The 24,623-nt window shown below is 42.2% G+C and overlaps 1 protein-coding gene across 1 annotated transcript; it reads left to right on the forward strand.

The window, feature by feature from the left end:
• Window positions 1–2,167: 2,167 nt before the first annotated feature.
• Window positions 2,168–21,335, forward strand: SLC35F2 (solute carrier family 35 member F2; the record flags this gene model as incomplete). Its single annotated transcript, XM_080612988.1, has 8 exons — window positions 2,168–2,220; window positions 7,960–8,135; window positions 8,695–8,822; window positions 13,724–13,883; window positions 15,497–15,653; window positions 16,381–16,433; window positions 17,088–17,242; window positions 21,117–21,335. Exons 2-8 carry the CDS (start codon window positions 7,991–7,993, stop codon window positions 21,333–21,335), a joined length of 1,017 nt encoding a protein of 338 aa, XP_080469114.1. The 5' UTR covers window positions 2,168–2,220; window positions 7,960–7,990.
• Between the last annotated feature and the right edge of the window lie 3,288 nt (window positions 21,336–24,623).

Below are 24,623 nucleotides of genomic sequence, written 5' to 3' on the forward strand. Positions count from 1 at the left end.
TAGGATGAATAAAATTAAAGGCAAAGATAATAGTACCACAGTTGTGGAGCTCAGATGTGATGAAATATGCTGGGTTGATAGTTCTGCTTCTTTTAAACTTATTGTTACTATAGATTATGGAGAATTGTGACCAGCATGACCTGACGCATAACTATCACAACATTGAAATTAATTTTGGCAGACTGATTTCTTGTGGGAAATCAGTCACAGCAGGACTTTTATTGGATTAGGAATTCAAACTTTTCAAATCCATAAACTATTCTGTTATACAAGTGAAGGAAAAATATATAAAATGTCAATATAATATAGAAATGGGTATGCATATTATAAATATAGAAGTATATTTATGAATGGTCTTTTAAGACATAATTAATTGGCTCTTCTCTCGCATTGATTTACAGCTTTAATATTATAGAATCTCAGAGTCAAAGAGGGGATTTTGGAACCAGTCCTCTCCCATGTAGCCTTAGTGGTTAGGGCCTAGCCTGTGGAAGTAAGAGGCTAGAGTTCACCCTTCTGCTGGTAATGGACTGGCAGGCACATGAAGTTATAAGGATGACCTGAAAATGGGAGAATAATGCCTCCTTTATGCGCCAGACCAAATGCTATGAGGATGGATGCGGGTAATTGCAAAGGGAGATAAACCAGAGAAAATTTTTCCAGAGGAGGGCCACGAGGATGATCAGGGGACTGGAGCTGCTCCCGTATGAAGACAGGCTGAGAAAGTTGGGGCTGTTCAGCCTGGAGAAGAGAAGGCTGCGTGGAGACCTCATAGCAGCCTTCCAGTATCTGAAGGGGGCCTACAAGGATGCTGGGGATGGACTCTTCATTAGGGACTGTAGTGATAGGACAAGGGGTAACGGGTTTTAACTAAAACAGGGGAAGTTTAGATTGGATATAAGGAAGAAATTCTTTACTGAGAGGATGGTGAGGCACTGGAATGGGTTGCCCAGGGAAGCTGTGGATGCTCCATCCCTGGCAGTGTTCAAGGCCAGGTTGGACAGAGCCTTGGGTGACATGGTTTAGTGTGAGGTGTTCCTGCCCGTGGCAGGGAGGTTGTAACTAGATGATCTTAAGATCTTTTCCAACCCTAACTATTCTATGATTCTATGATAAATCATGTGTGAAAAATATGTGAAAGATTAAACTACTGTGCCCTGTGGGGAACAGGGCAGAAAGCAACACTATCTTGTGGCAGAAGGATGTGGGCATGGCCAGGACGGTGACAAATATTTGCACAACTGAGGCCAGAGATTGTTCTTCCTGGAAGCAAATCTGTGGTTTAATTCCATCTCTTGTGACACATACAGAGCATCACTAAAAGTAAGGGTAATTAAAAAGAACACCATGGTATGCAAAATGCTACCAGGTTCTCCCGGTAGCAACTAATAAGTTCAGCTCAGATATGGGTTTAGACTAATGGGACAAGATAAATTTTGAGATGTGAGAGTCATCAGCAAAAACGTGGGAAGTGGAAACCTTACAAATAGAGGAGCTCAAGGCTGCACACAAAGCTGGGAGAAGTTAAACCTTAAGGGTTTACAGTAACCTTGACTCATGTAACCGGCAGATGAGACCTGACCGGCCGCATATGTGGCCATCTGCACTCAGGCCTTCACATGGTCTGGGGGTCGAAGCCTGCGGCTGGACTGGAGCCAAGGTGGCCTTGCAGGGACCCGCACCAGGGCACCGGACTGGGGCCGCTGCCGTGAACATCCTCGGGTTGCCTGAGCTCTAGAGCAGAAACACGAACTCCACGTTGTCGCTTCTGGAGCAGCCAATCCTTTGGGGCTCTTCTGCTCTGCCTCACATGCATCAGCGGGTGCAGGAAACCTGCGGAGCGGGACAGCGGCTGGCTAAGGGGAAGGACCATGAGGCGCATCCCGGGCCAGGTAGCAGTCCCCCCGCCCCAGGACGAGTCATGCCCCTCCCGGGGGCGGCCCCTTGCCGGGCACAAAGCTCAGTGCGGCCGCCGTCAGCGGGGGTGTGCTTCAGCATCTCGGTGCCGGCGCTGCTTCCTTCTTTTGCCGCCAGCGCAGAGCTCTCGTTCACTCCCTCTCGGCGGGCGCAGGGCCGAGGCATGGAGGCGGCCGCTGACGGGGCGCCGCCACCCGGTGCTGCGGTGGCCGCTGCACCCGCGACCGAGACATCTCCCGGGGCTGCCGCCGCCGCCCCTCCGAGCCGGTTGCTGGCGCTGCTCAGGGACAAGCTCTGCACCTGGTGAGTGCCCGGCCGCGGCCCTCCAAGTGGAGCCTGGCACCGCGGACGTCTCCGCTTCCGCGGAGGAGGCAGCGGGAAACAGCCTGTGTTCGGCGCGCTGGCCGGTGACGCGGTTAGGATGAGGTGGCTTATCTGTGCCGCCGAGAGAAGCCGTGCGGTGCCCGTACCAGAGCCACGGACGGCCCGGTGTGGGCCCGGGGTTGCTGCGGGGAGCGGGGCGTGGGGCTGAGCTCTTTTCCTTTGATCCTTCGGGCGAGCCCTGGCGGAGGCGAGAGCGGCGGCTGCGAGCGGCAGCCGGGAGAGTTTCGTCTTGCGCTGCTGGCGGGCTGCGTGAGGATGGTGTGCTTACATCGTACAACGGGCGGACGCGAAGCACAGCCGGGCTGCAGCCTATAAGCGCTGTGGTGTGAGTGCGAACAGTCACTTCAGGCTGAGAGAGCTGGGGTGGTTCAGATGTTTTGCAAGGGCATGTGGTGACTGGACAAGGGGGATGGCTTTAAACTGAAAGAGGGGAAATTTAAATGAGATATTAAGAAGAAATTATTTACTGTGAGGGTGGTGAGACACTGGAACAGGTTGTGCAGGGAAGTTGTGGATGCCCCATCCATGAAGTGTTCAAGGCCAGGCTGGGCGGGGCTTTGAGCAACCTGGTCTAGTGGAAAGTGTCCCTGCCCGTGGTAGGGGGTTGGAACTGGATGAGCTTTAAGGTCCCTTCCAAGCCAAACCATTCTATGGCTCTGTTAAGGGTGGAATCTCACATACGCACACATACACTTGATTTTTTATTTTATTAATTTTTTGTAATTTTTGCTTATATTGTTTATATGTATATAAATATATATGTTCTGTAATTTTATCTGTTCTGTACTCTTACCTACATTGCTGTGAAGAACAGGTCATGGAGGCCAGAGAAGATAACAGAACAAAATAGCTGAGATTGTGGAGGTGCGGCGTCCAGAAAGACCAATATCCCCTTTCCCTCCTTCCTTGAATCAGCTTAGGCTAGAAACCCATCCAAGTACATCACTTAAAATGTGAGCGCTGGTTCAGTATGGAAAACTTGAGGAAAAAGTCTACCAAGTTTTTGGCAGGAATTGCATGCTTTGTGAAGCACTGCCTTTTGTTAGAGCAAAACTACCTCCTTTGACCTCAGCCTGCAGGAGCTGCCATTCACTTACAGCTTTATTTTCCATCTGGGGAAAAAGAAAATATCCCTGTTTAAAAGGCTTTGTTCTGGCTCTGGACTTGGTCTCTGGAACTGTTGCATCAGACACCAGACAGGAGGTGCTGGAGCTCTCCTGCCAGCCCTGGGCTCAAAAGCTGGAATCTAGTGGAGCGCCCTGCATGTAGGTGCATGCTGGCCAGGCTTACTCCAGAGGACAAAAGCTTGCTTTTCTCTGCTTGTTAAAAGTTCTTCTGTTTTCATTCCTCATGTCTGTCGGGAATGCTCACAAAAGCAAGATAGGAACTTACTGATCTATTCTGTAACCTCACCTATGCTAGTAGTTTTGCCAAAATGTTGCCAGAGGGCTACACTGAGTGACTTTAGTGATGATACTTGAAAGCGAATAAAGAGCTCTCAGTGACTTTTGCAAAGTATTGTCTGAGATACTAAACTGATTTCCCTTGCCGCCTTCTTTTTTATTTCCTCATGTGGCTGGAGGCTCAGTCACTTCAGTTTTGTTAGAGACCTTTCAGAGTCATAGGAAGGTTTAATACTTCTATGTAATAAACTAGATTTCTTGGGATTGTTTTTGAGTAAAACCAGTAGGAAGTGGGCTTTCTGGTTCTTTAAAAAAAACTAGTCTTTTTTTTTCCTCTTCTATTTTTTTTCCTTTTCTGTTTCTTAGCTTTTACAAATTAAATTGATTTCAATTCTAAGGCACAACACTGAAAACCACTAACTTCTGAAAATGCTAGTACTTAAAAATAGGGTTTTTTTTCCTGTCTTGAGCCGTCTGCTTATCTTGTTAGAATATGGCTTAAATCTGAACCTGCATTTCCTTTAACTACTCACATGAAAATGTGAGGTTATTCAAATGAAATGGCTATCCACTCCTCCCCGGCCCCTTCAGCATTAACTACTGAACCCTTCCTGAAGTGCAAGTAAGCTATGTGGAGAATGTTTTAACAGGCTTTGCCTGTTAGTGTTTAACTGGTTGCATAAATGCACATAATTTTAGAAAAGCTGTATTTATTTTCATTGAAACAATCCCTATTATGGGATTTATTAAACTAATAGCCAATACAATTGTTAACTGTGGGTTTATTAGGTTTTCTTTAACTTCCTGAGATATAGACTCTGATTGTATTTTAATATCGGAGTCTTTTTCTTCTGCATTTCACATGGAGCCAGCCTGACTTATGATGTCAATAGCTGCACATTGTTCAGCATCAGTGTTCAACCAATTTGTGGCAAACTTTAAGATTCTATAAACAAATCCCCAAATGACTCCTAGTTTTGCTCATAGCCATGGATATAGATAGCTAAGATGTGGTGGCTGAAGGGAGAGGAGGAATAATTACTTAGTAGTCAACTACCACCACCAACAACAACCCCCCAAAGTCAAAAGCCATTTCAGACCACTTACCTTTTGTCATCTGAGAGTCCAAAGTGATTTAGTCCTTACCAATACATTAAAAAGAAAAGAAGAGCAGAGAGGATCAAGTTCTGGCACAGAAAAGTTAATAATTAATATATTTTTAAAAAAGATTATAAATTATTAATGAGAAAATCATGGTCATCAATGCTTATGTCAATACTGGGAAGAATGGAAACTCATGTCTTTGAGGTATTTTTCTTGTAAGAAATTGTCTGGCAAAATGAAACCAATAGGATTTGAAGTTTGCTCTCTGGTTTTACAAGGGTCTGACACTGCCAAAATACTGTGGTTCGGGATTCATAAAGGACATATTTTGGAGGCAGTCTTCTATTGTCAGTGAATGACGTCTTTATGTGGCTCTTCTGATCTTAATATTTGAATCTGTTCAGGAGAGAAAAAACTCCTGGAATTACAATAGAGAAAAATAAAGAAGGGAATGAGGCAGTATGGAGCCTGCTTTCCTTTGATACTGTGGAAGTAAAAGTTGCAGGTCTGTTGAGACATACATTAACTAAAGAGCAATGTTTGCTGGCGCAGTAACCACTAACTAAACAGTTCTGTGGATTCTGGACCTGCGCCTTTTCCCGTATGCAAAAATGCAAGAAGAGAACTCCATGGGTACTTTAAACTGGAAGAACTTAAGTTGTTAGAAAAGCTGAGGATCAGCTCAGTGGAATTATTCTGCTGCAAGAGGGCAGCCAGGTCTTTCTTGTTTTTAATAAATGGTACCTTGTGCTTGCGGGTAGCATTGCCTGTGCTTCTGCCCATCTCTCTGGCACTTCCTAGAGGTGGGTGAAGGGAAGTTTGCATCCAGGAGAGCAGAGCTTCTGTCAGCAAGACAGTTTTGACCTCTCCTGCTAATGTGTTGATGAGTGCAATTCATTCTGTGGACTAAGCAGGCTTTGTAGCTCTGCTCCAGTAAAACTACATAAATTTTGTCCAGTCACAGCTCTGCTTAGGTTTGATCCCCACCTCCACACCCTCGTCCCAGCTAGTCCAAGCACGAGGTGAGGTTAGTCCAGTAAACTGCTGAAGGCTTTCTCTGTGCCTCCTGCACTGAGGGTAAGGAATAAATATTTTCTGCTTGTTTAGAGCAAGAAATTCTTTATTTGAATAATAAAAAGGATATATGCATTTTTTAAAGTGCCTGAAGCATCATTTTTCAGGCATTGTTCACTGTGTTACTTCTTCCTTAAAATTTCAATGGGTCTTCTGGTAGAGGAACCAGAGTTCACAGGGCTGGCAGAGAGTGAGCTGTGGCTATCACCCATGCCTGCGTGAGAGAAGAGGTCGCACAATCAGATCTTTGACCAGAATGAAAAGAAATTCAACCTAACTGAAGTGAGGTAGCTTCAAAGGTTTTTTCTGCCTTTTTATTTTGTATTCATATATGTATTTCATAGCACTGTTTGCAGTTAATGCTGTGCTACAAAGTAGCCATGATAAATTTCTACCTGAAACATGGTTTCTCTTGCTTAATTCAACATTCAGAATGTTGGAAATGACAATGTTCTTTCGTGCACCAGAAGAGTTATTCACACAAGGCTGGATAGGACCTTAGATGATATATGAATACTCTAATGGGGATGTGCACCGTTGCTGGCATTGGCAAAGCAACCTGTAGCAAAACATGGGGCTCGAATCTCTTGAAGTGCAGCATGACTGAACTTTGTGGAGGTTTGCTGTCTCATCAAAATGGACTTGAAGAGAAAAATGTGCCCCGTGGCATTTTTAGTCAGAAGAGCTTTGGAGTCAGGCAGAATTGAAAACAAGATTCATGCAGCTGAATTAGAATCCATGCAAGGGATATTTCTCCCTTCGAGAAGGAGGGGTTGCCTTTATGATTGTAGTTGATTTTAGCACCCCTGAACACATCCTTCTAGTTGCCTGGCAGCTAGATTGCACACCATAGCTGGGTGTGCTGGTGCTTAGTACGTTCAAGTCACCCACTGTGGTAAAACAGCCAGTGTTACTGGTTTCTTCCCTTGCTCAGTTACTTTGAGTAGGAACAAACGGGTCAGTTGTGAAGACGGCTAAATTCTCGTCAGTAGTTCTCAGAGTAAACAGATTAGATGTGAACTTTGCAGATCTGTACAGACAGCACAGCACTGAGCCCCTGTCACTGTATATTGTGAGTATGCAGGCAGAGACTGGGGTGGTACAAATTTGCCTAGCTCCACTGGCAGGAAAAACAGCAAGCCAACAGATACATAGTGATCTACATTTGTCTGGGAGCATCTGGAATAGTTCTCTTTATATTAGGTGAAGAATTACTACTAAAAGAGCATGAGCTTTCCGCTAGAAAGGGTTGTATTTAAAATGAGTTGTAAATGCTAACATGATCTTTGGCCAAAATGTGTTCTTAACTCCATCCTTGATTACAGCAGGATGTGATGGAATACGGCAGAAAAAATCCAGAAGAAGTATTAATGATAAGGATTCTTATTGTAAGAAAGATTTTTTTTTTACAGTGAGAGAAATCAGTCATGGGAACAACCTCCCCAGGGATGGGTTGGAGTCCCCATTGCTGGAGGTTTTCCAGATGTGACTGGACAGTGTGCTAAATAATCTCTCTTTCCGATGAAAGGCTGGACCATATGATCTTTCGAGGTCCTTCCAACCTGGGCTGTTCTATGATTCTATGGTTAATACCTTTGGATTTCTTTAGGACTGCTCATCTTAGGGTCTCAGCTCACTCTCAAAGGCTCAGGTCTTGGAAGGGCCTGCAGGCGGTTGTGCTTTAACTTGATCTTAAAGATGTCTATTGACCAAAGTCAGAATGAGATTCAGTGGAGGCCAAGGATTCAACTCAGTCCATGTGTATCAAAGCCTCTCTTGATAAGAATAGATCCTGCCATTGGTTTGAGCCTGCCCAGAGGAGCTGCTTGAAGATCCTTGCAAACTTTTGTAGTATCCATCACTGGTGGTTTGAACTGGCCTCATTTCTTACATGGCTATCCTGAGGCTAGACTAGATCTTCTGTGTGGACAAAACCCTGCTGACTGGTAAATCAGAACAACATTGGTGGGGAATATCTATCTAAAAAATGGCATTTTCCTTGTAAAATTAGCAAATGTTTTTTAAACAACTTGAATGTTTAATTCTAATCTTACTGTGTTGTCTTTTATATTCACAGGTATATTTTGAAAACAGTAATTCTGGGCCAGATGCTGTCCTTGTTTATCTGTGGGACTGCTGTTACAAGCCAGTACCTAGCAGAACAATACCAAGTGAATACTCCAATGTTTCAAAGCTTTATCAACTATTCTTTGCTTCTTTTAGTTTATACAACAATGCTGGCATTTAGGACTGGTATGTAAAATATGGGATGGAAGATTCTGGTTCATAATTTATTTTTTCCTCTTCTACATTTTCCTTACAGTTTTGAAAATAAAGAACTCAAAACTCATCCTAGTTTTTCTGAAGTACCTGCTGAAATTCCTGCTTTGTAATAACACATGGAAATGAATTTCACAGGTTAAATGAGCATTTAATCTTTATTTCAGTTCATTTCTGTTTGGAATTATGTGCTCTTTGGTTTCTAGTGCTATGTAATATTAAGGAAAATAGGCTTTGTTGTGATAACAAGCTTCTTTACCAGAGGCTATTTAATATTCCTCCTATTCCTATTAATTTACTCTTTAATCAACTCTAGTCTTGTGGGTTTTTTCCTTAAGTGGAAGAGTTTCTGTGCTTTTCAGCATTTGCATTGTCTTGTCCCTGGCTGCATTTTGCTGTCACTGTATCTCTTTTAAGCAGGGGAAACTAAAATTGAGTGTCTCGGTAGTATTTATTCTTCTAAAAAGCAAGATTCCTGCACAACATTTAGTGCGAAAGAAACACATACTGACTACTGCTTTTTTCTAAACAGGGAGTGACAGTCTTTGGCAAATTCTGAAACAGAGGTGGTGGAAGTATATCATTTTGGGACTGGCTGATGTTGAAGCCAATTACATGATTGTAAAAGCCTACCAATACACGACCCTCACAAGTGTACAGGTAAGGACTGATCTGTCTTTTTGAACTATAGCTTTTATACAGTTTCGGACTGGTTTCTGAAATGAGATTCACAGGACAGATGTGGAAGCTATTTAAGCCTGAAAAAACTTTCCAATATCTATTTTTCTGTCTGCAGTACAGGGAAGAGCATCCTGCATCATGAATAGCATTTCCAGGAAGGAGAGAAAATTGGCTTGTATTACCCAGTGCCAGCTTTAGAGTTGGACTCAAATTATTTTGATAGAAAGCACTTCTAACTCTTGTCAGCAGCAAGAGTTTGCTGATAGCCACTCAGGTTTTTCTCCTGACACAAAGTAAAGATTTACAATCTGGTAGCACTCAACTCAGCACAGGCTGTTATTGATGAGGGTGAAGCAAATCTCTTGCCTAGTCCTAGGAGCTGTGGGAGGCTTTGTGAGATATAACTCCACATATGAGGACATACTAGTAGTTAGCTGGTGTTGCTGACCACGTGTTGAGGGACAGCCCTTTGGCTTTTGGATGTAGCACTTCAGACCTCTTTCTGAAAGAAATGGAAGGGAGGTAAGCTTGCCAGGCTCCTGCCACACCAGCGCTTGGAGCTGTGTCACTATACTAGGATGTATCTTGTATTATAAAAATGCTTTACAAGCAAGAGGGGTAAGGATGGATTTTCTTTGTCACCATACACAAACATAAGCTGCTGGAGAGTTAGTGCCTTCCTCCTGCCTCCAGCTGCATGCTTCTGAGCTGAGGGCCAAATCTCTTGAGCAAACTGGCTCGGGGCACTGAGTAAAGTCAGAGTAGACCCTGTCTTTTGCTGGACTATTGCTGAGCTGTGTCAGGCCCAAATTAGCTCACTGTATGGCTCCACAGCTGCTGTTGGAGCAAGGGAGGAGTGTGTGTGGGGCTGTGCCAGCGTATGCCTGTTCTTGCCAGTGGTGGATCCATGGCTGGGATCATGGCCCAACTCACCTGAATAAAAAATGTGCTGTGCAGAATTGGCTGTTAGTTAGAAAGGAGTGTTTAGGTGTCAGTGTTTTGCAGTCAAAGTAACAGGGTTAATATTTAAAAGAACTACCTGTAAAGCAATAAATTCCTGTGCTCTGGGCTGCTTTTAGAGAACCGCAGTAACTTTTTTGCACTACCATTTGCAAGACCATTAATATGTCCCTGTTGGATTATTATTGTCACATTTACACTTCATACTTACATGTTATAACTCATTAGGCCTTTAATTTCCTTACAAATAAGAAATCAAAGAAATCAAAGCTTTAAAAGTGACACATTTCAGTCTCAAGATCAAGTTAAGCTGATAATTGAGACGCTGTCTGATTGTATACTTTACAGCTGAAAAAGCCAGGACTTTGATCCAAGTTCCCAGAAGTAGTAAAGCTATTCCCATGATTTCTTTCATAGAAATTACGAAAGACTAGAGTGAGTAGGTTGTCCAGTCCAGTTGCCAAACTGAAGCATTTGCTGAACCTTTTTCCCATGTGGTAACCTTCAGACTGATGCTGCTTTGTGTCAGTTCAGTAATTGGAATTTGTTGTAACTGCCTGTAACTGTAAGGTTTCTTGCTTATTCTCTAAAGTCACCAGTTTCTCACCACTGGTAGAAATGAGATACAGGACAGAAAAAAGCCTGTGATTTGGTCTAGATATTTGCTGTCTGTCAGTAGCAGGTAGTTCTGCAACTACGTCAGAACCTGTGGTTCAGAGCATCTAGCCTGAATGGCCTGTCTGCAGCACTGGCTGTGAGTGGATGCCCAGGCAACATAAAGCAATGCAGGAGTATATGTCATCTTCCTGGATACAGGGTAGTCACTGTTAAAATACTAGCTGGCTAGAGCTTCAGCTCAGCCCTGTGAAACTTATCTTCAAACATAAGTTTTCTCAGCTCAGCAAGGAACTTCCATGTATTTTCTTGAACATACATACAAAAGCAGAACTGATTTTCCTTTAGTTGTCAAATACTAGCATTACATGGAAGGGGTTGGAAGATTTTTAAGGTGATAACATTAGGATGGGAGTGTTAACCTCAACAGGCAAAAATGCAGGATGAACTCCTGGGGCTCAGCGGAAGGCTACCCCAAGGGAGCCTTGTCGGGAGGTGAGCAGGATGAGCTATTGAGCTTTCTTGCTCACAGAGCTGTCTGGAGCTGGCAATTATAACCAAACCAATGATCTCCAACAGTCTATGATAATTTAGTAACCATGTATTAAAACATCTTTTAATAATTTACTCACTTGGCCTTTAAAATCTCCTACAAACAGTATGGCCAAAGCCGAGTTTGAGTCAAAACATCTATAAGTCGAATCACCAAGTTATCTGTCTTTTCCCTTGTGAAAATAAAGGGTAGACTTGAATAAGATGAGTTTGCTGAGGCTCTACTGGCAATAGTAATCAGTGCCACAGTACTTTTGTAAATGTCATAAAACGTGAATAAATAAACTTTATTCTTTTGACTGGTTCCATTGATATAATTCATTGTGATGTTACATCTGCTCTGCACCTCTTTGATCTTGATACTGTACAGAAATGCTTTGCAACATAGTAGATGAAGGGAAGGCAAGATCCAGTAGTTAGTTGAAAGTCAAGATTTCTTTTGTGTGTAATTGAGGATAATTATCACCTGGAACAGATTAACAGGGCATGTTCTTCCTCATTTGGTGCCTCTGTGTGTTGGTTGCAAATCCTCTAACCAGGATGCTGTAGCTGTACAGTATGTTATTGGTCTGGATGCAGCAATTCCCCATGCAGTGTTACTGAAAGAGCTTCTTGTTCATTATGTACTGCTCCCTTACATCCTAATTAACAAATCTTTTTAAAGTTATTTTCTTCCACTCTTTGGGTTGAAAAAATATTTGGAGGTTGAAAAGATATGTAGTGACATCTCAATTATGAGGAAGTAAAAACTTACTTATTAGTAGAAGAGATGTCTACTACCAAAGGGGTAAAAATCTTGCTTACTAATGTTTCTAATATTTCTAACTGTCAAAACAGTCAAATTTGGAGGAAATGTTAGAAGTTTTTCTTGAGCCTAAACTAAAAGTAAGATAGAGAAAAAGGCTTGTGACTAAGTAGAAACTCTCAGCATATTTTTTCAGTAGAGCAAAGTTGTATTGATTATGTGGTATTACATATTAGAACTTGTGTGGTTGTAATGTCTCATAATACAGCTTAGGCAAGTGCTTTTGTTCTCCAGGACAAGCTGGAGGCAATCTAAGGGGTGAAAGCAAATTGACGGAAGGATAGAGGCACTGTTAGGATTTAATCTGTAATAACTCCCCTTAATGCTATGCTTGTAAGACTTTAATATGTGTAGTTAAGAACAAATAAAACCAGATGTATCATGAAAGTCTTGCGAGTTTAGTTAAAACCCTTGGGGATGGTGGCTGATCTAATGGAAGCAAGCATAGATGATGACTGCAGTGGTGCACTTAGGCAGGCAGAGGCTGGCAATGAACATTAAGGACTAAAGGCTCTTGTAATGATTATGCCCCAGTCCTATTGACCTGGACCTAACACTCTGTGGGGACTTCAAGAGGCCAAGTTTTAAGGGCTGACATTTGAGAATAATTTGTGAGCAGTCTTTGGAAGGCTGACTATATGTCCTGGGGTAATGGTTGGACTTAATGATCTTAAATGTCTTTTTCAACCTGTCTTGATTCTATGATTCTGCTGTAAACTGTTCCCATCTATAGTTTCACAGTACTCTACTGATGAGGGTCAGAAAATACACCTTTTTTTGCCTCCAGACAGATTCAGAAACAAAGTCTTATTTTGTTAAGTATTAAACCAAATATGATTAGCTTAAGGTTCTTGGTATTACTTGGTTATTCTAGAACATTATGCTCATCTTACGTTGCAGCATAGTTTTCTGTATTAACTACACAGCTAACTCGTTGATATTTTCTGTGATAAACAAGATTGGGTAGAAAACGGGTGGGTCTAACAGCAAGGCAAAGGCACATAGGGATTTAGAAACATACAGAGTGGGAATATGAAATAGAGGAAAGAGAAGTCAGTGTCACTACTTGTCATGAAAGGCAGATGTCCTTGAACCATAGCTGTTCAGTCTGCTCAGTGTCTGCAAACACATCTGAAGTGCTTCAAAGCTCTGGCTGCTTTGTGAATCTCTGCTGGTGAGGTGTGGGTGAACTAGAGTGGGTTACTTGCTGCTGACTAATTGAGAGTCAGCTCTAAGAAAGTAATGAAAACACATTGGTGGCTTTTACATGCTTTTGTGGGAAGCTGGAAGACTGGGAAGGTGACTTTGGGAAAGCTGTTCTTCTCTTCCTATCTTTCTTCTACCAATTTTGTACATGGCATCCAGCACATGTGCATTTTTATTTTTTATTTTTATTTTTTTTGTAGGATCCAATTGAGGGGGAGAAAATTAAAGCTAAAACTGCAGAGTCAAATTCTTGTTCTAGTCACTTCAATGTAAAAAAGATTACTTGTATCTTTCAGTACTTCCAGATTTTTACTTTGCGGTCATGGAGCCTGAAAGTCTAATTACAGATTTGGAGACAAACACTGCTGGGTAGAAACGGAAATGTTGGTGAACCACCTCCTTGTGTTGCTGTCATGGGGAGCAATGTGGTTTGAGAACAGCACCCTAGCATTCATTTGTGAAGCTGCAAAGGTTGATTAGATCCATCATTAGGGGAGTTTCTAGATCTGTGCCTTCCTACCAGGCGAGGATGGATCCCCTGTCCCAGGTCTCCTTTTACTTGTAAAATGCTTTTAATGGTAAAATGTGGGTCTGCCCTCTCTTTTAAATGAATCCACTGGGTTGCTTTGCTTTCATTAACATCTGATAGTGACGGAAAGTAAGATCCTGTACATTTCCTGTCAGGATAGTGCAATTGAGATTCAGGGTGGGTTTCTAATTCAAACTTTCTCTGTACACACAGCTGCTGGACTGTTTTGGGATTCCTGTGCTGATGGCTTTGTCTTGGTTCATTCTCCGTGCAAGATACAGGCTGATCCATTTCCTTGCTGTTGCTGTCTGTTTGCTGGGTGTAGGAACAATGGTGGGTGCAGACATTTTGGCAGGGAGGCAGGACAGCGAAGGTAAGGAGTCCTTTATTGTGGGGGGAAAAGCGGAGAGATGGTTCCTGTGGTGGGCTAACTTGTTAAAGAGAAAGAGGAGCACATACAGGGGGAGTGGAAAGAATGCAGAAGAGGAGAAGACACATAGCTATTTGTATTTCTTGTCCAAGAAGATAGTGGCTAAGGAGTTGCTAATTTTATAGGGAGCTATGGAATTTCTTTGCTTAGGTTTGGATTATCTCTTAAAAGAGGAAGACTTGTGTTAAGCTTAAATTTTGTTGCTGTTCAAACAGTACAATGAAGGGTCTCATTCTTGAAAGCTTGTTCACTTTTACTACAAAGCCTACAAACTTTGGCTTGCTTTCATGGAATCAGCCTGCTGGCAGCTGGGCTTCTGATGTGCAGTTTTCTGTGAGCACAAATAGCAAACAAGAAATTACTCAACAGCAGCTGACTTCTCTAAGTTACCTTTAGCAGACCCAGTAGAAGTGGTCCACGTATTCCCAAGGCCCACAGGTCAGAGACTGGAAAGCAGGGACTTACTGTGTGAGAGCAAGAGGAGACATGGGCAGGATGCTGGGGTTCCTGGGACCTCTGGGAGAGAGGCTGGGCTCTGGGGACTAGGATACAGCTGGGTGCAGATAAGGGCAAGTCTTGTCTTCTTTATGACAGATGCCTAAATCAACCCATATCATAGTGATCTTATTTTGAATAAGAATTTTGAATTTTCAGAGCCAGAGGGTATGAGGTAAATTTCAGGGCATTGTCTTCATCAGGCAGCATAGGGATAAGCCTGTTCGGTGTTATTTAGGAGCCTTTGTGCCTTACTGTAGGTAAGACATTAAGACAAACTGAGGTTTAGCTTTAATGCTGTGTGATACAAGTATCTCAGTCCTGAGGGAGAAAAATTTCTTTCCCTGAGGCTTTAAGACAGTTGTGCTTTATTTGCCGATCTGGGTATTCTTACTACTGCTTACCCTCATATTTCAGACATATTTTCTTAGTGATTGCCAACTGGCTCAAGAAAGGAAATTTTAAATCAATTCAAGGATTTAAACAATGGTGATCCTTTTGCCATTTAGCTGATGCATGACATCATTTACTTGACGAGTGACTGTATCACAGGGAGTCCCATATAAGTAAATCGCAGCAGGACACACAATACACCTATCTGCAGTGCCCACTTAAGGCCTGTCATAAACCTGAAGCTGAGTCCACGTCTTGCTGAGATCAATAGACTGATTTTAGCAAGGCTTGAAGCAGGCCTTACTGCAAAAGTGGGGGCAATATTCAGAAAGTTGAAGAGCATCTCTAACTGGTAATTTTCTCTACTCCCTAGAGTGCCTTAGGTAGGAGAAGTAGAATTGGACCAGACTATACAGCAGTGGCTTGGTAGGATGTGATGTAAATACCAGGTTTAGCTCATTCCAGACTGGGCAGGGTGATGTGAGCAGGTAGCAGTATGTATTAAGACACCAATCCACTCACCTGCACACAGGGGATATTTCCTTTCCCCTTACCCTGGAAGGTGCTAGGAAGATGGAGATGTTGGAGATAAATTTGCTTGTCTTTTTAAGCAAAGTTACACAGTTTTTGCAGCATTACCCTTATTGTGGATTAATATTTCTGTACAGGTAGTGACGTGGTGATTGGAGATGTCTTAGTGCTTCTTGGTGCTTCTTTGTATGCCATTTCTAATGTGAGTGAGGAATACATTGTGAAAAATCTGAGCAGAGTGGAGTTTCTAGGAATGGTGGGCTTGTTTGGGACTATTATCAGCGGTCTACAGCTGTAAGGATCTAATATTTATTTTAAAACTAATTATTTGTCTGTTCTACAGATGATTGCTTGTCTACCATGAAATGATGATGTTGTTAAATTAATACTTTGTTATGTCTGCATTTGGCCTATATGGCAGTCCTTTCACTTGAATTTTATATTTGTTGCTGATCAGCATCTGTTTTATATCTGTTTTATTTGAACTGCTCTTATTACAGCAATTCTAAAGCTGAAATCCTGCAGTTGAACACATATGATACTTGGCTGTATTTTGATTTTGTTGATCTTCATGAGGACGCTCAGTATGCTGAGGACTGTTCACAGGAATGAAATTCTTAATGGATTTTCTCTGTGGTATAGTTTAGGAGATAATCGTTAGTAGAAGATCTTCCATGTTAACCTTCAGTTTAAAATGAAACCGTATATACTCTGACAAATAACCATGTTAAGAGTAACAGACCACATGCACTTAAATTTGTCTGTTGAATTTTATGTTCCTCATTTCTCGTCATTAGAGTTAATTTCCTTCAATGGTATATCAAATAAAACGGAATCTCTGAAGGATGAAAAAGCCTGGAAAGAAGGCATAAGAATTAACTAAAAGTGCTCTTGACTTTCAGGCACTTTAAAGTTTTTTTCATGCTTGTTAGATGTTGGAGTTAGTGCCATTCAATAAGATTAATTGTAAATGATATCTTTTTTTCTTTTTTACTGTATTATATCTTTTCTCTAACTCTAGAGCCATTGTGGAACATAGGGAGATAATGAAAATTCAGTGGAACTGGAAAATTGGTATGTGTGTGACAAAAAATGTTGTGCACTGGAAAACTATAATCATTTAGACTTCAAATGCTAGGGTTTTAATTTTCTTTCTCGATTTTAAGCAGCATTCATATTGTCACAGATTTATTTTCTTCAAACTTTGCAGCTCAGCAGAGAGATCAGGTTTGTAGGACTGAACATGAAAACTTTGAGCTCATATTTTGCATTTTACATATAGTATGAAATAATTTCTTAAAATAAATTAAGTAAAACCCAAACCTGTTCGATTACAGACGTGTGTTTGGTGTTGGAACACCACAAGAACATTTTTCTGTTGTCCTTCCTAAATGAATTGCTGGGAAAAAGGATTTTGTGGCGTGTTTTGACCTCAACAGAATTGTATGTTATTAGGAAATATGCCTCTGAATTTCTTCAGTCAGCTCTTACATTAACTAGGAAAGAGCGAGAACTTCCTTGTATAGATGCAGTAATTTTTGCAATACAGGTTAATCTTGGAAAAGAAGTATTTCTTCTGTGTTTTTCTTAAATTTACATTCCCATATGTTTTAGAAGATCTTATCCTAAAAGATGAAAGTGCATAGTTTTAAAGCGTCTGAAGAATATTGGTGTTTTTTAAAATCATTATTCTGTGCCTTAGGAGTCAATTGTCACCTTGTTTTGCAGCACTGCTGTTCACAGCCTTTGCCCTGTGCATGTTTGGGCTGTACAGCTTCATGCCTGTAGTGATTAAGGTTACCAGCGCAACCTCAGTCAACCTGGGTATTCTGACAGCGGATCTCTACAGCCTGTTCTTTGGGCTTTTCCTCTTTTATTATAATGTAAGTACCTGAATTCTTTGACTAAATTTTCAGTTACTTTTTAATTCCAGAATTGCAAATAAAGCATAATGCTCGTAAAAGCCCCTGAACAGTTGTTTGCACTTGTACACTTCTACGGCTCGTGTCATTCATCATTGGCAGATGTCAGTCATACCTATTTAATTACATAGCATTGCATCATTAGGCAGATACTGATTTTCAAACAACCTCACACTTGATGGAATACATTAGAGTTAATAAACAGTAAATAATTTCCTGGTGTGTTCAAATGGTAGAGTTCTTGCTGTAAGCCCTATGTGGAACTGTATGTTAGATTTGATTCATCTCTCCAAATGTCCCAAGAGAGGATTTGAATCTCCCTGTCCTGAAAGGCATTTAGTGTCTGAGAGAGGAGCAAGTTGGCTTGATTTCCAGAAATTAATATTTTCTTTCAGAAATTTAATCTGTTCATTACCAGTATCTTGGAATAAGAGTCAAGCTTTCTCAGTGCTACTGCCAAGGAGAGACTAAAGGAACTGGCAAAAAACCCCAGCAGATAAATGTGTTATCTTTGTACACTCTCCAGAAGGCAGTTACTTCTATTCTGCTCTAAAATATTTTTGGTAGTGTCTATTCAAGCTAAATGACAGTGCTAAAAAGATTTCATTCCACCTTGTGCTTTCCATCCAGAATCGTTTGTGGGAACCTAGCTTGTTACAGCAATTGGAGTAATTGAGTCAGTTGCTCAGTAACTGGAAGGGCTTATTGAGAAGCATGTGAAATTTGCTTAAGAGCTTAATTTGTGTTATTCCATGTGGTTGCTTTCTCTTCAGCATTGTGGGGAGCCAGAAGCTCTTAGGTCAGATTTGTTTCTGAAAATGAAGGCCAATTTATTTTACAATGCGGAGGACTGGTAATGGTAGGGTCTGACAGCAGCTAGGTTTTCCTTTTCAAGAATCTTCTAGATCAGCTTTCCTCCCTGTTTTGGGTTCCAGCGTTTGCTCCAAGCTACAAAGGTATTCATTAAAAATTTATATAGAAAGCAAACAATACTTAGATTCTAGCAAGTAAAAAAATACACAGTCCCTTCCAAACATGTATTTTGGCATCCAGATAGCTTAACTCTAGAAGTAGTTATATATTTATGTTCATAGTAGTAAAGAGGAAGAAGTAAGCTAGAGCCTTGGAAGGGGTATAATAAACTTTTGTTCTTCATGATTTTTAGCTTATTTTAGGGAGAGGTTTTTCTGGGAGCAGATCATCTCATTTTTACTATCTGCAGGGTATTCTGGTACAAAAAGGAAAAATGAATTAGAGGAAGCTTTGGGGTTGTACTATGAGAGAATTTTGGATCTTTTGTTAAAACATGAACTTCCCTTGAAGCAATAATAATGCCACATGGTTAGTAATCAGAGGAGGTCCTTAGTGCCATGGTTTAGTGGTGGACTTGGCAGTCCTGGGGTAATGGTTGGACTTGATGATCTTGAAGGTCTTTTCCAATCTAGCTGATTCTCTGATCTGAGATAGCTCAGGAACCAAGAACTGAAAGAACCTGATTTTGATACAGGTTTTGACATAACTTTTAGCAGTAGAAAAACCTCACTGCCAAGTTAACTGTATAGTTTCTTTATCAATAGGACAAAGAAACCAGGCAGAACATTTTCTGGATTAAAAAACACCCTTGACACAGGAGTCTACAAACAAAAGTGCAAGGAATTGCTGTGTTCCATTGCCAGATGGCATTTCATAGCAAGTCAGGCTTGGATGGGCTACAGAGTGAAGCAAAACCTGGAGAGCTCTGGAGAGCTCTGAATTGCTGTGGTCTGAGCCTGCTCTGAAGCAGAAGCAGGACAAACATGCAGCAGCTATGGCAAAGACTGGGCCCAGAAATTAATGAAGTTCTGACTTGTGGGCAGTGTTTTGCTGACTCACTCAACTTTTGAGTCCCAACCATGTTTGCTGAAGGCGGAATGTGAATTTGGCATACCTATTTTGAAGAGCTCTGTTTTTAATCTTTTACTCCATAATGGAACTTTGCTGTGCTTGTTCCTAATGAGCTTATTGTATAGATACCTGTAATCCCTCAAGAGATCCTAAAAAAGGTTCCCAAATGCTTCTGTTGTATGAACTGCTATGGAAGGGAGTATACTGCAAATACAGACGCTAGGTGGAGTTATAGGCCTCCAGTAACACTTAAAATGGTCATTAGGCCGGATAGTGAGTACGTGGATATAAATTGCATAGGTGCAACTGGAATCAGGGTCTGAAGCAATGAACTTGCTGCAATATCTGAAAAACAAAACAAAACCAACCCCAAACCAAACAAAAACCCCTTCAAACCCCAACCCTTCCCCTCCCCCCCCTCCCCCCAACCCCGAACCAACCCAGCACCAGCAGGATGATTCAGGTTCACCTCTATCAATAGCTGCAAACAGGCAGGCCTGGAATCACAGCTTTGGTGCAAGACCTTTGACATCCTGGCTTGGTGACTGTTCATCTGCTCACTGAAGAATTAATTCTGAGCAGGATCAGAGACACCTACTGCCTGTGTGCACTGTGGGAGGGGTCTAACAGTTACTGTCCAGTCTTGCCTGCTGGCCACATGGCCTTGGCTACAAGCACATGTTCAGTCATGGCCTCAGGTTGCATTCTAGAGAAGTTCTCTTGCCTTGATGCAGACCCAAGCTCTGCTCATTTGATGGGAATGGGTCAGTTAGGGGTAGGACAACGCACACTGCTGCTGCCTCCATCAGGACATCTTCGGAGCTTGGTGCTTCCTCCTGTGCAGAGTCCAAGCTCCTCCAGGCAAACAGCCAGCAAGGTAAGGAGAGAGGGCACTTACCACAAGGCCACTGTGTTTCAGTCTGCTTTTACTTTTGCTTGGTGTTGTCCAAGGTTTTTTGAGCCAAGTGACAGCCAGCTAGGAATTGCAATGCCTTAACTGTCTATGCCCCAGTCTTTTTTGGATCAGAGTCCACTGACCAGGTCCTGCCATTCATTTTGTCCAGCTCTGCTGCTTGATAAATGAAAACATATTTTTCAGGCATGTTGAAGGAAGCCAAGAAGGTTAGGGAATATTGATAGTGGGATGTATGATGTGTTATGCCCTTCATCCTACTGTTTAATCAGTATGATTTGGCAAAGGCAATATGGAGGATTTTAACAAATGTGCTGAAAAAGTGTTCCTGGCTGTGTATAACTTGAACACTTTGTATTACTGAATCTGGTGTTACAAAATAAGCATTTATTTTTTGGTCAAGGTGAATGAATCTAGGCAATTATTGGGCTTCTAACAGACAAGTGAATGACAGTGAATGAAATGCCTCAGCAGTTCGTATTCTTACCTCACAAGACTCTTAAAAGAGCACAAGTGCCAAGCTTCTAAAAGGAGCCCCAGTCTCCCTCTCTTCTGGAACTTGCTGGCTGTAGAGAGCAAACTGGTTTTAGCCCAGTGATAATATTTATCTAGCCCTGCAGATGGTTGAGAGCTGTACAGAGAATGACCTGCTCTGGTGACTTGCAGCAGGATGGAGAAATTCATCTCTTGTCAGGACCCGAAATATTTGGCTGTGCTGAAACATTTTGTTTGGGGTACAATGTTTCATACTCACATGTGTAAACAACTATCCTACAGTATCCTACTATATAGACCTAAGGAAATTTACTGTCCAGCAGTGTTGAGGATGAGATGCAGAGAAAAGCAGCCAGCAGCTTTTGACCATCAGTGAGTAGAGGTGTTGAATTTTGATTTTCGGACATGAGTATAGATTGTAATTATAATCCTCATTAAAATGGTTTTGAAAGGAGGGGTAGCTTTCACATCTTAAAACAAAGCAGCATTGACATGTTTTTACATCAGACAAGATTTAATGCATCTCTTTCTTTCCCCTGCTAGTTTTCAGGTCTTTATATCCTGTCCTTCGTTATCATCATGGTGGGCTTTATCTTGTATTGCTCCACTCCAACTCAGACAGCAGAACCTGCTGCCTTGCCACAGCCCAGCAGCACCGGCTTGGACAACGCTGCACTGAAGCTCGATGAGAATGACAGTGAAATCCCGGCCATAACCGTACAGTTCACAAGTGGAGAAGCTGTGGTGGTCAGCACTGGGTAAAGAAGTGGCAGCATTTCAAAACAGAGCCTTTTTCTTTTTACTGCCAAATTTCCCTCAAATTTTAATCTGGAGAATTGTTCTACTGCCAAGGCATATGCCGTGCTGCACTGCACTGGTTTTAATGCACTGAACAGACTTTTAAGGCCAGATCCTCAATCAGTGAAACTGTATTGATTTACCCTTGCAGCAAATCTGGCCCTTAGAAGAAGTCAGAATAGTGTTTATGTGGAGCCTCTGCAAAGTGAGAGACTCTTATTTTTAAATGCTTAATTAACTTAACAGCAAATGCTTGGAGGAAAAAATAAGCCAAAGCAAGTTCCCAGGTCACTAAGTGGAGCAAATATATTTTATATTGCATTAGAGACTGTCGTGGTTTAAGCCCCGGCTGTAAATTAGAACCACGCAGTCTACTTCCCCCCCCACCCCCCCAGAGGGATGGGGAGGAGAATCAAAAGAATGTAACTCCCACGGGTTGAGATAAAAACAGTCCAGTAACTAAGGTATAACACAAATCACTACTGCTGCCACCAATAATAATAATGACAAGAGAAATAGCAAGGGAAGAGAATACGATACCGCCCGCCGGAAAAGAGCCCGACAGAAGAGAGGACGTGCCCTTCCGGGTAGCTCCCAGTTACATCCCCGGGCATGACGTGCTGTGGTATGGAATACCTCTTTGGCTAGTTTGGGTCAGGTGTCCTGTCCCTGCTTCCTCCCGGCTTCTCCTCCTCCCTGGCAGAGCATGAGACTCACAAAGTCCTTGGTCAGTCTAAACATCGGTGTTATCAGCTCTGTTCCCAGGCTGAAAGTCAAAAACACAGCGCTGCAACAGCTACTAAGAAGGAGAAAAACTGACTGCTACTGCTGAACCCAGGACAGGGACCTAAATCTGCAAGATGCAAAATGCTATCCAAGGGCTTCATGGTTCTCACCCCTCAGTGCTGAGTACCCTCAAATAGCATCTTGCAAAAGCCACTCAGCTTCTCACAGGATCAGTTCTGCAAGCTGTATCTACACCTTCCACGTGCTGATGGACTTCATTCCTCTGCTGAAGGACTTGCTTCTTACATTCCACCCAGCTGTTCATCTCTTCATGGTCCTGCACTCCCTGTTGGCAGCTGGGACTGCTACAAGTATTTTATTTTGAATTTTGCTAGTGGGGGAAGTTTGGATGTGTTTTTATAATCCCTTATTTTTCTTTCTCAGTGGCCTGTTGTTTGGTGCATTCCCACTAGGTGGAGGAGACCAAATCAGGCCCTTGCTCTGTTTAGTAAGACCTGAGTGTTGTTTTTTTCTGGATGAGACAGCAAAAGGGTTTGAAATGAAGTTCGCTTCCTAGTGCATTTCTCCCTGAAATGGGACACATTTCTGCAGAAAGATTAAATAAAATTGGCATTTCTTAAAAAAGCATATTAGCCAATCCTCATCGCAGCAACAGTGACATCATCTCCAAAAGGTTAAATGCTTCCAGTAAATTCATTGGCAGCTTTCTTCCCCCTCTTTGTATTTACAGTAAATGATTAAAAAATATGAGGCTGCGGTTTTAACATCAGTAAAATGGGATTTTATTTTATTTTTTGTACAAGCCTTCATAGCTCAGGTGTATGAAGTAAAACAAGAATAAAGTTTTCAGCAGTTGAAGAGCTGCCTCTTGGTTTATTCATTTTTTAAGCTAGAATTTGTTCCTCAAAATTGTACTGATTGGTTTTACTGACCAAATGATTCTTTTAATGCCTGAGCTTTGCCATAAGAAGTAAATGTGACCTTTTCTGAATATACTGGTGATCAAATGACAGAGACTGGTTTTGTGTACTTCTGGTGTAGTTTGTGCAAGCAAAATAATTCAGCAAAACCCAGACTTTATTTAGTGATAGCAAGTAGGAAAAATGTTCAGCAGCTCTTACAGGAATGAACATTGCCTTTTCACTGAGTAGTTCATGCATGGAAGGCTGAAGAGGTGCTGATGTTTTATGAAAAGCATTTGGCCCCAGTTATCTCTTGCTTTATCACTGGAGTAAGATTCAGATCATGGATGAAGACACCTAATCTGGTACATCTGCACATCTAAAGCTGAGCAAGCAGCTGGAGGCCAGGTGGGGTAAGGAAGTCTAATGGCAGTAGATGCCTAAGAAAGGCCATCTGAATGAAGTTGTAGTTCTCTATACCAAATTTTAGTTACCTGCAACCTGGAGCTAAGTCCTACCCACTCTTAGCCTGTGTGATCAGTTAACTATGTGCAGTAACAAAGCAAACAGCAAGCAAACCTGTAGGACTATAGGTGAATGCTCCAGAACTCGGCACTTAATGGCACACAGAGGGATACAGCTCCTCAATGTGGCTAGTTATGGTCCTGGCTAAATTGCCCCATGATTCAGTTGCCTCAGTGTCAGCTGGAGTCTGTGGTATCTCTTGGTGCCGGCAGACAGGACCCAGGGTCTAGACAGACCTGTGACCTAGAACAGATTATGGAGGACAGATGAGGTGCCTTGGGATCTCTTAAATGGCACTGCAGCCTATAGTTGAGACACTCATTGCTTCCTTGATGGCTGCACAGGGTCGTATGTGATTAGTTTAGATGCTTAGCATTTCCATATCTAAAATTGGATGAGATGAATCCCAGATGAAGTTTATGAGACAACCTGCAGTATGTTCCGTCTGTGATCGCTGGGTGGCATCTGAGCATCTCGGGTGTTTGCTAACACTGTTCTGTGGGTCCACTGCTTGTGGAAGCAGACTGATGTGCCTGCACATCCCATATGATACGGGAATCAGACTAATTTTATGCACCTCAGGAAAAATAGCAGGGCCCTTTGCACAGATGATGACTGAATTGCTGTGCAACAAAGAGAAAGCATGAGACAGCAGCTGGAGTAACAATAGAAGCATGATGGAAAGTGTGGTCAAGGGCTGGTGCCATGCCTTTGCAAATGGAAAAAGTAAAGATAAGTTAGCTCCTAAGTTCACAGCATCCCTTCTCATAGTTCCCAGCCAGAGAAAAGGAGGGGGAGGTTTTTCCTTTGTGCCAGAGCAAGGAATAAAGGGACATTTGGCCCACCAACTTGCTAATGTAGTAGCAGCTCCATCTGAGGATAATGCTTGGCTGGTGTCCTGTAGTGCTGGCATGAACAGGAGGGGACATGGCACCTTACTCAGGGACAATCCTGGAGGTTTTCCATTAGTTTAAAGTAACACAAGCTCTTGCAGCTTGTTTGAGGTGGACCAAGTTGAGTGAGACATCTGCAGTGGTGCGGATCTGGAGCAACCTGTACCTGGACGAGGGAAGAGGTG

Source organism: Psittacula echo (genome assembly GCF_963264785.1).
Source record: "Psittacula echo genome assembly, chromosome: 3".
NCBI classification, from domain to species: domain Eukaryota; kingdom Metazoa; phylum Chordata; class Aves; order Psittaciformes; family Psittacidae; genus Psittacula; species Psittacula echo.